General features: G+C 47.9%; 1 protein-coding gene across 3 annotated transcripts; it reads left to right on the plus strand.

The window, feature by feature from the left end:
- Nucleotides 1-2,991: 2,991 nt before the first annotated feature.
- Nucleotides 2,992-9,192, plus strand: LOC135398322 (uncharacterized). 3 transcript variants are annotated; one of them, XM_064629738.1, is made up of 9 exons: nt 2,992-3,107; nt 3,468-3,543; nt 4,924-5,012; nt 6,038-6,076; nt 6,240-6,341; nt 6,512-6,601; nt 6,661-6,714; nt 7,856-8,347; nt 8,869-9,192. In XM_064629738.1, the coding sequence occupies exons 1-9, from the start codon at nt 3,066-3,068 to the stop codon at nt 9,121-9,123; spliced, it is 1,239 nt and encodes a 412-aa protein (XP_064485808.1). In that variant the 5' UTR covers nt 2,992-3,065; the 3' UTR covers nt 9,124-9,192. The 3 variants fall into 3 exon arrangements, with proteins under 3 accessions (XP_064485808.1, XP_064485810.1, XP_064485809.1); XM_064629740.1 differs by lacking the exon at nt 6,661-6,714; XM_064629739.1 differs by lacking the exon at nt 3,468-3,543.
- The last annotated feature ends 6,422 nt before the right edge of the window (nt 9,193-15,614 follow it).

Genomic DNA, 15,614 nt, shown 5'->3' on the forward strand with positions numbered 1-15,614 from the left:
AGGTTTTTTTGTCCAGCGATACAAACGAAGGGGAACGTCCCGTGTCCCCCCTTCCGCCTCTTCATTATCGATATTGAAGCCGTAAGCTGTTCATTATTCAAGTGTACACATAATCCACCTCAGTTCGCGATAAGGGACTGATAATGGGCACACGAGAGGGATTACACGATCGGTACCATTTGGAAGTTGGGGCAACCAGATGGGATATTGATAATGCGAGACCCGCCCTAAACCCTTATCTCTACATTCGATCGTCGGTGGGGAAAATGTAATTTGCTCGGGTACGCTTTATCTCCTTCCCTCTTTTCTTATCTAAACAAGTACACACAACGAGATTATTAATGGTGGCGCAATGTTCGCGTGCTCTTCACGTTTGAGAGACTTCTGGTGGTCGACTGTGCTTTTGGAGTGTGGGTAATTTTTTAACTGGGGTGTCATTATTCGCTAATAAGTTACGCCTGGAGCATCTCGTTTGTATAGTTACTTACTTGGCTACTGAAAATTTGATTTAATTGAACGCAAATTGAAAGGAACCAGTGGTATTCATAGCGGACGGCGCGATTGTATCAACGTTGCCTGATGGATCTAACCATTTGCCAAAGATATACTCCTTTAAAAACGACAAAATCCCATTGCAGGGGCCACTCTAAGAGACGACACAGGCAAGGCACTGGACCAAGTGCTGGACAGCACTAGACAAGCACTGGACAAGTTCAGTGCCTTGTCTGTGTCATCTGTACAGTCCCTGCACCGGGTTTTATCGTTTTTAAATGAGTCACAGAACAGCCCAATTCTTAGCATTATATACTGGATATATTGTATTGCTATTAAATCAAATGACAAATACGATAGTATACCGACAAGTTTCGAAAGATTTTCTTGTGGTATTTGTTTCTGTTGTATAGTACGTATTTATCGAGAGAAGCGACCCAAAATGCAAATGACACTGTGCGATATCCCATAGATATCCTATGGATGTCGTTGGACGTTCGCGACCTTGTAGGGATGTCTCAGGGATATTAATGGTTTGCTGGGAGGGTCATGGAAGATGAGAGTGCGGTTCACTTCACTTGGGAAGTGAAATCGATAAAATACCAACCAAATATTAAAAGCTTTGGGAGCTGTGCAGCGCCCTGGCTTTGCTGTGTTTATCATATTTTATCTAATACAGCGGTTATCAGTGCTTAGATGCGTTATTGCGGCTTGTTCCAAGTCACCATGCACAAAAACGTTTGCATCTGGAAAGTAATTCATCAATTACTTTCACGCACAGCAGACATTACGCAGATTATCTACTTTCCAGTGGGAACTTCTTCCAGTTTCGAGCAGCACGCATCGAGTGATGACATTTTGAACGTCTCATCCGGGTAACTGCACTCTGTGTGTGTTTTCAAAGCAGAAGAAGCGGCTGGAAGAAATCTAAGAAACACATCTCTATACTTCAGTCCTATTTATAATAGCGCCGTACACACACTACACTTACATCCAATTAGCGTGACATTCACACATGCCCTTCGAAGCCGTTTGCCAACAAAGTGGTGTCCCCCTCCGAAAGACGGTTTCTGCTTCGCTTTTTCTCGACGCAGACGACAAGTTTAAACGGACGACGGCTTTTCTGGAAAAAGCAGACGACTTTTTTTCTCCCGGTGCCATCTTTAATTCCATTTCTCTCTTGGCTGCCTAATGACCACAATCAATCACAGCGAAGGAACAAGGTCTTTGTTTTCGCGTTTCTCTTTTCATCCGCCAGGGGCCAATGCCCAGTGGTGCTGCCAATGGCTTTTCGCTGGAAACACTGTTCTGCTTGGCACAGTGTTTCCCACTTCGTGCTCATCAATTCGCTAGCATCCTGACAGGCAGTCCCGGCTGCATTGGCTCGACCTTTATCGTGGTGACGTCATCGTTGACGTCAGAGCGCATTGTGGGCCTTATGGGAGTCTTTTGGAGGCCGGTTATTACGAGGTACCCTATATATATGCAGATGATGAGCGATATGTGCGGTTGGGTTAGATTTGTTCCGAGAGGGGAGGCTTCGGAAAATGTTGACGAATGTTGACGAATGGTCACATCAGCTTTGGTTTACGGGGACGAGTGGAGGGGAGACCCCGTCAACAGCTACCAAACATCAAAGATGGCAGTGTGGAGTTTATGTATTTTCGTTCGCTCTGATGTGATGATCTCTTGTGATGTTCATTCAGACGTGATTCTCTTCTTTCTTCTTCTTTTTCTGACTGTGATTTATTTCACAGTGCCAGGATAGGCGGTTGGCACGTTTAGGTTGAGTGATGAAGAAGAATATGCAAGGTGAACTGCAGAAATATATCATACCAGTGGCGGATCGAGAGAGCGGAGGGGGCGATCGCCCCTCCGAGTCATCAAGTTAAGTATTACATTTCCTCTCCTCCGCTGCCCCTCTACGCGCTTCGACAAAGACACTGCACCCCCCCCCCCCACACACACACACACACCGCCGAAGTGAGGGTCTGAATCCGCCCCCTGATAGCAACATATTTGAGTGCTGAGCTTTGAGTGCACCTTCAAGAACCCTTGGCTGGGTTGAATTAACCGACGGGGGAGGGGGGGGGCATTGTGGGTTCACTGACGATAACAGCTTCCTGGCAACATTAGACCCACAAATTATGAATAATTAGCATATTTCCGAAACACTGGAAGCGTTTCACGCTGATTCTCGGTTGCAAAAATCCATCCAAAGCTTTTGCGGGATCCAAGTTTGTTTTCGATCTAAAAGCACAAAAAGTGCAGTTAAAATCCAACCTCGGGTCTGTGACGACATTTTAAAGAGCCGGCGGTCATTCGTTGCCGGCTCCAACCGGTTCTAGCCCTTAGTGTCACTGTCACACTCATATCATACTGAATTAGCCCTGGCCAATCTCCCTTGCGGATCGCGGCCATCTTCCTGGGGAGAAGAAGAAGAAGAAGAAAGAAGAAGAAATTAACGTGAACGATACCTCGCGACCCGAACCACGTGAAGAAGATGACCACGTATACCGAAGTTTGAATGTCACTGAGGACGTTGGCCGGTTTGCACCGTGTGACTGTTAGCCATGTCCAGACCCTGCCTCTTGTATGTCACCAGCGGCTGCTTTGTAAGTTATCTTATTATCATTAATTTATAAGTGTGATCAGGGGCGGCGCAACGTCCTCAATTCAAGGGGACCCCAGATTCCGACCGGCGCCCCCCCCCCCCCCCCCCTCTAGTCCCACACCGCCACCACAAATTCATGCCCGGGTCCCAAAACGGCAAAGCAAAAGGGTTTATTGCATTTTATTAGCTTGCGGCACCTGAGATAACAACGCCTCACCTCCATGGAAATTTTTCGCCCTCTTCGTAAATTCAGGGGATCTACAGTAACCCCTGTAACCCCCCTTCAGCCGCCCCAGCGTGTGATAACGATATCTCTTACTGTACTAGTGCATGGATTCCGTAGCTCGTGTGTTCTGTGCAGTGCTGGAACTGTGCCTGCGCCGTTGTCTACGGTACCGGATATAACATGGGTGGATATCTGATAAGAAAGAATGAACGTAAGTCGATCACCATTTGTGTTCCAGTTTATCAATGAAATTTGTAGCTCAAGGTGGAGGCCAAGGGGCGTCGTTAAGTCCCCCGTCACAGAGGGGGGCCGGGATTATAAAATTCTCGGGGGTGTGGGTGACGCTGAGAAAGTCCCTTATTGTGGTTTCTAAGTACATTGGACGGTACGTCCATCGCATTGCTGTTTCATAACATCTACGCCAGAGGGCTAATTTCGACTGTCCCATCCCCCTAAAAAAAATGTTTTAAAATAAAAGAGCGATAAAACCCCGGTGCAGGGGAAACAGACAAAACAGGCGAAGCACTGTTTTTTCAACAATAGTGAGTTTTAGTATACCGTCGATAAGGTTATCGTGCCTATCGGAACCAATCGCAGTGGTGCGTGACTCAGAATCTTACCCACTGATTGGTTCCGGTTGATACGGTTCGACGCAAGCCACGTTATCAACGGTCTGCTACAACTATCTATTGAATGTAACGAACACAGTGATAAAAACCTTGGGGGAGGCTCCATCGCTTATCGCTTTTAGGATGTACCACCAAACAGCCCGGTTTTTATCGCTTTTTAAAAGACTGAGATTTCGAGAGGGCATCCGGATAACTACTATTTACAAAGTGCAGCCATTAAACATACAGTGCGTTCTTTTTTTATCAATTTGATTTTTTAAATAAAAAAAGCCATGATAGGCAGCATATAACTGTCGTTTTTTTCAGTTGAGTTATACCGCCAGGAGGTCCTCCTCTCAAAGAGAATACGTAACTACAAGATGACTACTTGCCTAAAATTCATTTAAAAAAAAAATAACTAATTAGGAAATTTCGTGGAAAAGCGAGATAGCAGAAAGAGAGACCAATCTAGTGACTCCAAGATAATCCTCGTTGAAAGCCCAGTTATCTTTTCCAAAGCCAGTAAAGAGCGCGTGCCGCAAAATATCCATATCTGAATGTTTGATATGCTAATGAGCCGAAACCGAAACTGTCCAAGCAGCACAATGTACTGAATGTCGAGTGCAATGGGGGGTGGACGGTATATGTCTCATCAATGTTCTTTAGTTTCACCTGCACGGCCACCCCCACTGCACTCGACTTTCAGTACATTGACCTGCTTGGGTGCGCTCTTTAGAACCGCATCACTTTCGACGACGCATGCTTATCTGGGCCGGAAAGCGATTGATCCGGCCATCAGATCAGCACCCTCCTCCGATCAACTCCCTGCTCCAAAGCAAGTGGCCCTCTGACGTGAAATGAGCCCTGTGCTCCCGGTCGCCACGGTTTCGGTTCATTTGCGTATCAACATATCAACGTACCAACATATTGCGTATCAACACCATGACTGCTTTTATGTCACGTAGGTAACTTTGATCTTTCAGCATCCAGTTTCATATTCGATATGGTGTACATCGTGGAAAGTGCTACGAATGCCACCACTGACCTCCTATTGTTCGCGGCCATTTCATGCGTGAGTATTGCGTTTCCAATAGGGTTTATTTATATGACGCCAGGGGAGCGCCACTGTGGCTAGCAAATTTGCCGCCATAGTGTGTAGGTCCTCAGGTTTTGACAGTCCAGGTCTTACCCCTCATCGCATTCACCGTACATTTGCTGCCGTTTCGAAGCTACTGTACTGTGAGAACGTTATTTGTACCACAATCAAAGTAATTTCAATGTTTTCAACGTTAATAACGCTCTAAATAGCATGTGCCAGCGAATGCAAACCGAAACCAAACTTCGAGGGACCAACATCAGGGCGGCGATTTCGCCTTTTCGGAGGGGTAACGTCAGCGAATGAACTCTATATGCAGATAAACGCGATGACGGCAAGAAAAAAAAACGGTTAAGTACAAAATTCCCACGAAGCCGGTGACTCTTCTACCTGCTGGTTGTAACAGACCTATAAGCTTCATTAGTAAAAGCAGAATGACTTCCCCGATTTCAAAGCATTCGTAACAGTTGTATGAGAACGTGACGTGACACCGTACCTGAACGACGAGGCGACCTCTGTCACTGGTTGTTTTTGCACAGCAGATGAAGTCCGTTCCCTTGTCTGAAGGAAACAAGGAGCCAATCCGTTACGTGTCTCACAAGATGGCGTCAACGCATGATTGAACAACGCGTCGACAAATTACATTCTTTTAACCGGTGGCGTTATCTGTGTCACCCACAACTTCCCTTGCTTTTCATTAAGGTAGCTATATCTATAAATCCTGTTTCTGCTTCGCGCCTGTGTCCGATGTTTGCGCCGCTTCTGCCTCGGATACTAGCGACTTGGATTGGATTGGATTCGAGAAGCGCGCTAGAGGTAGCACGGGTAGCACGGAAACGAAAACTAAGTGCAAATCTGTGTCCATGCTGTCCGTTTTGTTAAACGATGAGAACCCTGCGGACAAATTTTGCAGTCCATTGTAAGAAATGTGCGCGGGGTACTAATGCTAAGATTAAGTAAGAGTATTTTATTTTATCTATCATTTATTTCGCTTTTTGCAGAAGAAAGATTCATTAGTCATCAAAGATAGGTGCCAATGGGTGAGTGACCCGTCCCTTTGACACATTCCTCTGCTGTTTATTTTTCTACTTGTCCTGTTGAAGTATTTGCGAAGCACGCTGTAGAGCACTTGCCGCGGAACGTGTGAGAAGTTCTGACTTGCGTTTCTTTTTTGTTTTTTTTTTTGTTTTTTGTAATTTTTAGGATACTAGCACACTTCTGGTGTTGTTCATCACTTGGAATGCTTTCGCCGCTTGCTTGCATTACGTCAACGCATGCGTGGAAGCTGTGACGCTCGACATCCGTGTAAGTAGTGCACACCACGCGATCAACAACAAATTGTCTTAAGGGAAAAATTTCGTGGAGTATCCCTTGAAAAACTTCCGTACCGTCTCATCTACACTGACCCCAGTATCAATGCAGTATCTCTACAACGAACGGTAGCATATGTTATATAACGTAGTCTGTTCCTGCAGTTACGTAAAGACGTTACAGCATTGGATCCCGTTGCCAGTTTGAATGGAACTGCTTATCCCAACAGCACCATCGCAGCACCCGAAGAAGGGGTAAATAGTCTTCGTTCGTCGTTTTGTGTCGAGACTACTAACGAAAAACTTGTGTGCAGGTGCGGTTATTTGCGCACCTTATCCTCTTCTACACAGTCCTCGCCATCTTTAAGGTACGCATGCGGTATACATATAACAAGGTGTCTAAAGTAAGCTTCCTAGCATAACACTTGTGCTATGCCAGGAAGCCTTCTTTAAATGGCCTTCCTCAGATACAACTCGGGTGTTTATTATTATTATTTTTTAAATTGTAGTTCATTATGTAGTCTACCCAGTCAAGTGTGGGTTACGAACTGAGAGCGAAGTAACGGGACACAGCAGAGATCAGCGCTTGTCCCGATTTGCTTTGTCCCGTCGCAACTTTTCTGGTAGCCTACCCATTTTCACAAGCTCTCGCAATTTTCGCGTACTTCGCAATATTTCGCATACTTGTAGCGAGGTTATGTATTCACTAAATTACAGTAATTACTAAACTACAGTGTTGCAGAACTGAGCAGGCAACAACCGCTACGCTATAAGCTTAGCTTAGTCAGGTTTCCACCAAGCTGGTGCCACACGATGTCATATGCATGCTTACACCGTATCCACTATGGTTTGTAGCTCATTAGTCATTGTGATGTTAACAGGAATATTTGAACGTCCGACTGAAAGGCAGTCTCCACGGCTCTGCTATTGAACGCTAAATGTGGGGACTTTGAATCATAAATGGCCATAGGTTGGACCAGAGTACCAAGCACCAGCTCTCTAGAAGCGATAAACGCTCTGTCGGCACAAATGCCACGTTAAGATTTTGCGGTTATTCCCCGAAACTTGAACGGCGAAGACAATAGCCTTACAGCAGTAGTGGGATCCTGTGAGAGAACGCAAGAAGATGTAGATCATGTTGGTTGGGACTGAACACGATGGAAGAACGCAACAAAGGGCCAAGGACGACAGACAGTGTTCGACTAGCAACTGATAGTCAGGAAGGTCCTAGGCACCAAAGGCAACCTCTAGTGGTGGCCAACAATGAGTTATAGGCCAGTGAACCTGTAACCGCTAGATGTTGCCCTTGTTGCCCAGGGCTTTCCTGACTGGAGTTTTTTTTTTATCCGAATAAATTTTTTATATGAATAAATCAGTTGCTAGTTGAACGCTGTCCTTATGCATGTTGCGTTCTTCACCAGGTTCAGCTGTGAGAGAAGCACCGCCTCCTTACGCATTATCTGCTTGGCAACTGAAAACTCGCATCCTTCCTCCTCCATACCTTTTCAGATAACAATCCTCTACTTCGTCTACTACAAGTACTTGGTCTTCATTCGTGACGACACGTACGACGTGGCCTACATCCCTTCTAGCGAGCGCTCCAGCAGACAGGACTTCGGACCACCTCCGTGGGAATGGACGACGCTTGCGTCGCGACCCTCCAGCCTGGCTGCGTCGTCTTGTCAGCCGCCGAGACGGCATCGGATCAAGGAGGTTCCCGAGGAGATCCGCGAAGAGTCCAACCTGGCCAGCAGCACATCCGCACAGTACAGCGCGGCCAACCAGTGGTGGCAAAAGCGCGGTGACCTGGACAGCAGCGCTGATTTCGGATCCCCGCTTATCGCGATTCCAGCGCGGATGCCATCTACGTTCGCAGTCCACGGGGTCTCTGGCCAACACACCAGGGAAGACTACGCTTCGAGCTTCGAGGCTCTTCAACAGGAATCCTTCGGCAGCCGCCGTGCAAGTAAACTGGGAAGCGATACCGATATTCGGCTCAAGGTAAGATATGTTTGTTGCTAAGCGAGCTTCTTCGGGATTAGACTGCACCCCGCCACCACCACTACCTCTACCTCTAAGCAAAGCCTGATCACTAAAATGACACCCATGACGACCGCGCTTCAGCGTACGTAGCAATTAGTTGCTTGGGCAGCCACTAGCCTACCGTATCTAGGTGGCGTTGTTAGTTTTGCATGTCGGCAGCAGACGACAATGAAGCAGACAAGCAGAAGAACGAAGCGAAGCAGAAGCAGACGACAAGAAGCAGACAACACTGCTTCTGTACTGGCTCATTCGTTTGCCGGTTCGCTAGTGTCGAAGCTGCACTTGAATTGTCTTGAGCCAACACTGCAGGCCCACAGTGTAGTGAGTGCTGCAAATCTAATAGACTTTGGAGTCCAGAAGGCGTTGATTGAACGGGCATCTCTCAGAGCAGCAAAATAAGGGTTTCTAGACACCGGGCGCGATGCAGGGAAAGGCGTATAATATGCTGTCTGATTACCCAGCTTGTTTTCTTTCCTTAGATAATACAAGAAAGCTGGTCCAGACGCACAATGAGAGATTCTTCGCTAGGGTCGGAAGCAGCCACGGAAAAGAAAGAAGTTCTGAAGAAAGAATTGTTCGCACTACCCGAGACGCTACCCGGCGGAAGTCGTATTCCGAGCGAGGCTGTGGACACCACGCGGCCTTCCATCGCCGATCAAATGTCCGTGAAGAACAAAGCGAAGGTTAAAAAGAAGCGGCTGGAAGAGACTGAACGCTTTGAATATGGGATGTGAGCCATATACGTGTCCTGTTTTACTACGTACCGGATCAGAAAAATCGCAAATATATGTCGCTGCCACACATATTCCGCGTATTTGTCGTATGTTGCATGTCGTGTCCCTAGAACGCGTGGATCGACGCTCCAGCATTGCCGGCGCATCTTTTGCAAGGTTGTCCAGCGTGTTCTCTACGCATATTTGTCTCAACAATAATTACCTCGATGGTTCAATGCAATGCGGACGCGGAGCTCTAGATGCCGTCTTCAGGTTGGACATAACTGCAAGGGTCGTTCAGGGTTGACAGACTTTTAACGACTACGTCAGTTTTTCTTCGCCGTGCGCATCAAGATGCCGGTGCCAGCGCTGTTTCAACTCTATGGCGTAGGAAAAGATGGGTTGCGATCGTAGCCACTGCTGGACATCTTTCTGGAGAGCTTCATCTGTGCGGAACGTCTTTCCTCAAAGGTGTCCTTTAAGGCGCCCAAACAAATGGCAATCGCTTGGGGCTAAATCTAGACTCCTAAGAGGCATGGGGCAAAACCGCCCAGCGCATTTCGGACAGGCCTTTGCTGACGTCAAATTCGCCGTGCGGGGCTGGGCATTGTCATGTAGAATGACCCTTCCGAACAACATCCCAGGCCTTCCCTCGCGAATTAAGTTTCGCACGACACCCTTTATCAACATGGAGTAGTATTGGGCATTAATCCCTTGCTCCAAGAAATCCACATGGATTTCCCAGAAGACACTTCCCATGGACTTCCCAGCATCTTGCTTTTCTTTGGTGGCGGGGAACCCTTATGTCGCCGTTCCATGCTGCTTCTTTTTGTCTCTGGGGGGGTGGGGGATGATGCATCCGGGTTTCATGAAATATTGTGACCGGTTCAGCAGCTGCCCAGAGACTGTCATGCACGCTCTCTTCTGGTCAGACTTTACGGAACACTAAGTGCTCGTGAATGACTGTCTCCATACTGCCGACACTAATATTACGCTGGGCTGCAATGCCCCGAACTGTTCTCGAGGATGGCTTGCCCAACTCCTGCGATGTTCACTGGCGTGACTGCAGTCGGACGAACGTGTCTACGTGGCTCATTCGTCACCATATCCGGTCTTTCGCCAAATTGCCTGCACCATTCACACGCTGTTCCTCTTGACATCGTTTGCTACCCACACTGTGCCTGAAAACCTCAGCTCGTTTGACGTTCTCCTTCACAAGGAACTTGGTGGCGCATCGCTGTTCCACAGCTATACAGACACACTGCTCGCTGCATGTGTAGGGCTCGGAATCCCGCGCAGTTTATACAATCCCGGGATCGGGATTTTGTGCAACTATCCCAAAAGGATGTCGTACAGGACTGTATCCTACTGCACGTCCACGCTATCACAAATTGCGATACAGTGCGCGTTTCCTGTCTAGTGAAAGAGCACGCAAAAATAAAGAACTGTTAACGGGGTGAAAGTTTGAGCATTCTCACCGTGCCGCAATATCGACTTTGCGCTGCTACGGAATATCTTGTGGTTGCGCCCCAGGATATTTCCCGCGGTTAGCAGCAGACGAAGACGTGACGTTCAGCACTTGTATGTACATACTTACGCAGCAGCTAAAAGCAATGAAGTTTTTCGCATTTTACGCTAGAGTATTCTGGGGAATGTCGCTTGTCTGAATGCATGGAATGGTGCGTTTTGCTCTTCTATCCTTTTATTCATCCACAGTAACTGTTGTGTTCTAGTCTGCAGTAGGCAAGTCTAGTTTTCTGAAACAGGTGTCTCCATTTTGTTTTCACTTTCAAATACATACGTATTCATGAGGATGAAAAGAAAGAGAGATTCTGCAGACAAAAAGAGTTCTGCAATATTTTGCAAGGCTCCTCCTGATTTCGTAGCTGTTTTAATGCTACTTGAGGACTTTTCTTTGCTATGGCTTGCGTGATCCACATGAGTCAGTAGCTAACGTCTTTGTCGTGTGTCGTGGACGACGAGGTTGGTCAACACCACCTAGATAGTAGAAGGCATGCGTACTACGTCGCACATGGAGCCCTGCTGCAACACCACCTAGATAGCAGAAGGTCTGCGATCTACGTCACGTACGGAGGCCTGCGAGCTGCTTTGAGCTTTCTTCTTGTTCGCTCTTTCATTGACGTCATAGCAGCATTCACAGCGGCCTTCCTGTGTGACGCTGTGTCACGTGGGCTCGGGCCTTCTGCTATCTAATAGGTGTTGGATTTGCGAGTGGCTACGAGCTTTTTCTTGTTCGCTCTTTCGCTGACGTCATAGAAGCATCAACAGTTCTAGTAGCGGGCCTCCCTGTGCAACGTAGTGCGCAGGCCTTCTACTATCTAGGAGGTGCTGCCAGTTGTTACAACTGTTGATGCTGCTATGATGCTGTATATGATATGATAAAGTTTTATTCAAATATAGTCTCTGTCAACCTTGAACGACGCTTGTATAGTACAGCTTGGGACAAAAGTTTGCGGAACTCAGGGATGTCTCAGGGATGTCGGATACGCTAAACAGCAAACAGGAGAGGACACACATACTGAGAGATTGATAGAATATCCGGTCACCCGTTTCTTATTCGATCTCTTCCTTATAGCTAGCAGGGGGCCGCTCCGATGAAGAGATACGCTAGTAGCGCGTTTCGTGAACTTTTGTCCCAAGCTGTACCTGTATAGACATCGTAGTTTCTCCGATGACCAATCCTGTTGCCCAATCATGTTTTCCTCCGCGTGTGAGCTGTGTACTTGAATTTTTCGCATTAAATTTATATTTTTCGTATTCGTTCACAAATGCTCGCGCAAAAACAATGCTCGTAGCTGACGCTCGTGTGAGGTATTTTATCGGACACGCTCTAGAATTCCCGGCAACTCCTTCAGAGAGCCTGAAAGAGAATGAGTAGTTCACATACTCCGATACGCGGCTGCTCCTACGTCACACCGTTCTGCTTACGTCATGGCACCACGTCGGGTCCCGCCTCCTCCCAGGTCACGCCGCCCAATACAAGGCTGGTTTCTCAGGACGTTGATAGGATAAGGTACCGTTGAGGGAAAATTTCGTAGCTCCTTTAAACCCTGCATAGCTGACGTCACTCATGTCGTCGTGTTCATCGCGGGGCGACTACTCCTCGATATGATGCAGTCAATCATCTTGGTCCGCCGTTATTAAGGCGGCTCCACCCGAGCAAGACCGATGGCTCTTCTAAAGGAGCTTTCCTAATTATAGAATTAGTTGCTGGGGAATTGTCATCGCCTTTCCTGTCCCATCCATCAACGCTCGCGGGAGGACGGACTCGGAGGTGATAGGTTCGAATACTAGCATCGGTTGTCCTGAAAAGGGACATCTTGGCAACCGAGCGAACCGAGTCGGAAGAGGAAATCAGTCACTCTCGACGGTGATCTGCGCCCAGGAAATTCGCACGAGTCCTAAAGGAAATACTTCGCCTAACAGTCCCTGAAGGTAGTAGTATGTTCATATTACGAAGTAAAGTAATAGTGATAATAATAATAATACTCGTTGGAGGTGCCTTCCACATGAGCGACATTCCCCCAGAAGCGGAAGATACGAAAAGCGTCATAGGTTTCTGCTGTTACGTGAGCGGCAGCATTCAACGTCGTGTCTTCACGTACACTGCTAACCGTGGAGAATATCCTGCTACACAGCAACAAGATATTCCGTAGCAGACGACAGGAAAGACGCTGACGGCGTCGTCTGCTAAGTGTCGTCTGCTAAATGCGCAGTACGCCATTACCGATATTCCGCACCGTGTGAATGCTCAACATAACAGGGGACGGAACTTCGGCTCTGTGAGCAGTGCTTCCGCTTTTTCTTCCACTAGAATATTCCGTGAGGATGTCGCTCGTGTGAATACACGGTAAAGGGACCGTCGCGCCCGTCCCGGTCGGTTCCGAAACTACCTTGTCGGTTTACTCCTCAGTTTTACTTCTCAAACTCCCAGTTTTACTCCTCGTATAACGCCGAAAATCCGACGCGATAAAGTGGAATAGTTTCTGTGCAGTTTGATGTAATGCATGGCAAGAGCAGAAGACGGATGTATGGACCGAAGAGTATGGCGGAATTCACTCTCTGGAAATCGGAGAAAACGTCACTCGGACAACTCCAGTCAGGAAGGGCTCTTCTCATACACACGCGTTCAAAAAAGCGTCACCACCTCAGCGTTCGCGGCGCGACCGAGAAGAGCAAGTCACAGATGCGTCTGCCGTGAGCGTGCAAACGCGTTTCGTTGTTGTTGCTATGTCATGATTGTACATACCTGTACTTCTTGCGCTCTCCGTTCAAATTTACATTGTGAATCATTCGTCAAACCTCGGAACGACCCAAGCAGCACAATGTACTGAAAGTCGGGTGCAACAGGGGTGGACGGTATGTGTCTTATCAGTGTTCTTTGGTTTCACGAGTTTGTTCAAGGCCTTCCACCTACCCGTCCACCCCTATTGTACTCGACTTTCAGTACATTTTGCTGCTTGGGGACAGACATGACAAAATATCCCAAGCAGCACAATGTACTGGAAGTCGAGTGCAATAGGGGTGGACGGGTAGGTGGAAGGCCTTGAACAGACACGTGAAACTAAAGAACATTGATAAGACACATGCCGTCCACCCCTATTGCACTCGACTTTCAGTACATTGTGCTGCTTGGGATAACAGCATTTAGGTAGTACGTCAACATGACTCAACGATGACGATACGACAAAGATAGATATCAAATCCAAGCTTATCAATTTGATGTCACGCGCCTCAAAGAAACGAGGCGATTGGCTGCTTATGTTTCACAGAAGACGCGAGACACATGTTTACCTTGCGCGCGATCAACACACATGGTTCCCCGCGTGGCATACCTGTTGTTCTTGGAGGCCCAAAGGCGCCAAACAAACCCCTCCGCCAGCTCTCCGATTGGGGGGGATGAAAAGTGTTCGCGTCGCTGCCCTCCAAAGCTACAGCACGGAGCAGTTCGCGAAAAGTGGCTGGAAACTCGCTGCGGCTCCGCGAACGCGCTAAAAAAACGTATGTGTGAATCCAGCTTTACGTGGACTAGTCCAATCAGGGAGCCTCCGGAGAGACTTTGGCGACCGGCGGGCACGTGGGACGGCGTTTGCAGGTCGCGGACCGGAGAGTTTGTGATCAGCTTGTGGAATATCACTTCACAGCGGCGTAACACAGTGTTCCACGGGACATGGTCCCGTCCCAACTCACACTGGTAAGATAAAGTCGACGTATTTACCGAGGATTTTTCACTTACCGTGCCATGTTGTGGTACGAACGCGAAGCAGACGACCTCGGACGCAATCGCCGTGTTCCCATTCGTTAGCCTGGCTTACGTCACCATGATGTTACTATCGCTGGGACTTTCTTAGCTGCAGAGCAACTGCGAATCTTAAAACTCGTTTATTTAACGTGTAAGCTGTTTTCGGAACAGAAACTTGATCAAGTAGACAGTGAAGCGGTGCCGAACACCACCATGTTGATCTTATACGAATGCACACGTTTCCGGACGCGATAGTCCCGTTGAGAGCCCGCCAATCATGACGGTGCTATTGACCGAAGCAGACGACACCGCGACGACCACACGCGAGGTGGCGCTGGTAGTGCACTGTGAAAAAAGTGCGGAATGAAATAAATAAGGCAGAATTGCCGAACGCACGACCTACTACTTCTATAGTGACGAATATAATTGAGACCCAAATCGTGGCCACGTTTGTAAACCTATTTGAATTACTGCAAAGATGCTTGGAAGACCACGGCAGAGGAACAGCTGACGCCTTCCTTACGAGCGCTTCAGTGGGGACCGTATCATAGGCACAGCTGTTTTATGATCAATTATACGATGACACGTGCGCGTGTAACTCAGGCTCGGCCGCAAACACACCGTTAATTTCATTTTCCCCAAGTTCTTGTACCGCTTAATCTTTTCTTGAAAATCCGTGTTAGCGCCGCGAAGCAACTGTGGCTATAAGCGGCTGACAGAGGTAGACAGATTGAGAGAGGACAACAGGAAGAAGTGTGTGTGGGGGGGGGGGTTAGTATGCATCCTGGGCTGACTTCAGGAGGAACTGTGCCGACATTCACCTGGAAAGTCTGCAAGAAAATCCAGGGAAAATGTTTATATGCCAGTTTAGCAGCCAAAGACGTTACCCCATACGCCACGCTGGCAACACCTGCCACGCTTTCCCCTGGTTTTCCCCTGGAAAATCCCTGGTTTTCCTTTGCATGCACATGGCCTAACTTTGCCAATCGTTCAAACGGTTACCGTTGCACAGGGAGCATCCCAATGAAGGCTACTAAGGGAAGCCGCATATTTTCTGGAGTGGGTAGCTCTCCTGGGCAACACCGCTCCCTCTCCCGTACCACCATCATCTGTCCTCTCCCATGGTGCATCGAGCCACCAACCTAGAGCAGGCTAACCGCACCTTCCCCCAAACATATCCCCCCCCCCTGCCACTTGTTATACTATAACAGCCCACAAACAATGGAACACTGGTGACGAATCAAATCCG

The sequence above is a fragment of the Ornithodoros turicata genome, chromosome 6 (genome assembly GCF_037126465.1).
Source record: "Ornithodoros turicata isolate Travis chromosome 6, ASM3712646v1, whole genome shotgun sequence".
NCBI classification, from domain to species: domain Eukaryota; kingdom Metazoa; phylum Arthropoda; class Arachnida; order Ixodida; family Argasidae; genus Ornithodoros; species Ornithodoros turicata.

Bases quoted from the DNA above. Each gene is read 5' to 3' on its own strand.
- LOC135398322 (XM_064629738.1), top strand. From the start codon at position 3,066: ATGTCCAGACCCTGCCTCTTGTATGTCACCAGCGGCTGCTTT. The intron at 6,077-6,239 runs GTGAGTGACCCG...TGTAATTTTTAG, and splicing joins TCAAAGATAGGTGCCAATGG to GATACTAGCACACTTCTGGT. The intron at 8,348-8,868 runs GTAAGATATGTT...TTCTTTCCTTAG, and splicing joins ATACCGATATTCGGCTCAAG to ATAATACAAGAAAGCTGGTC.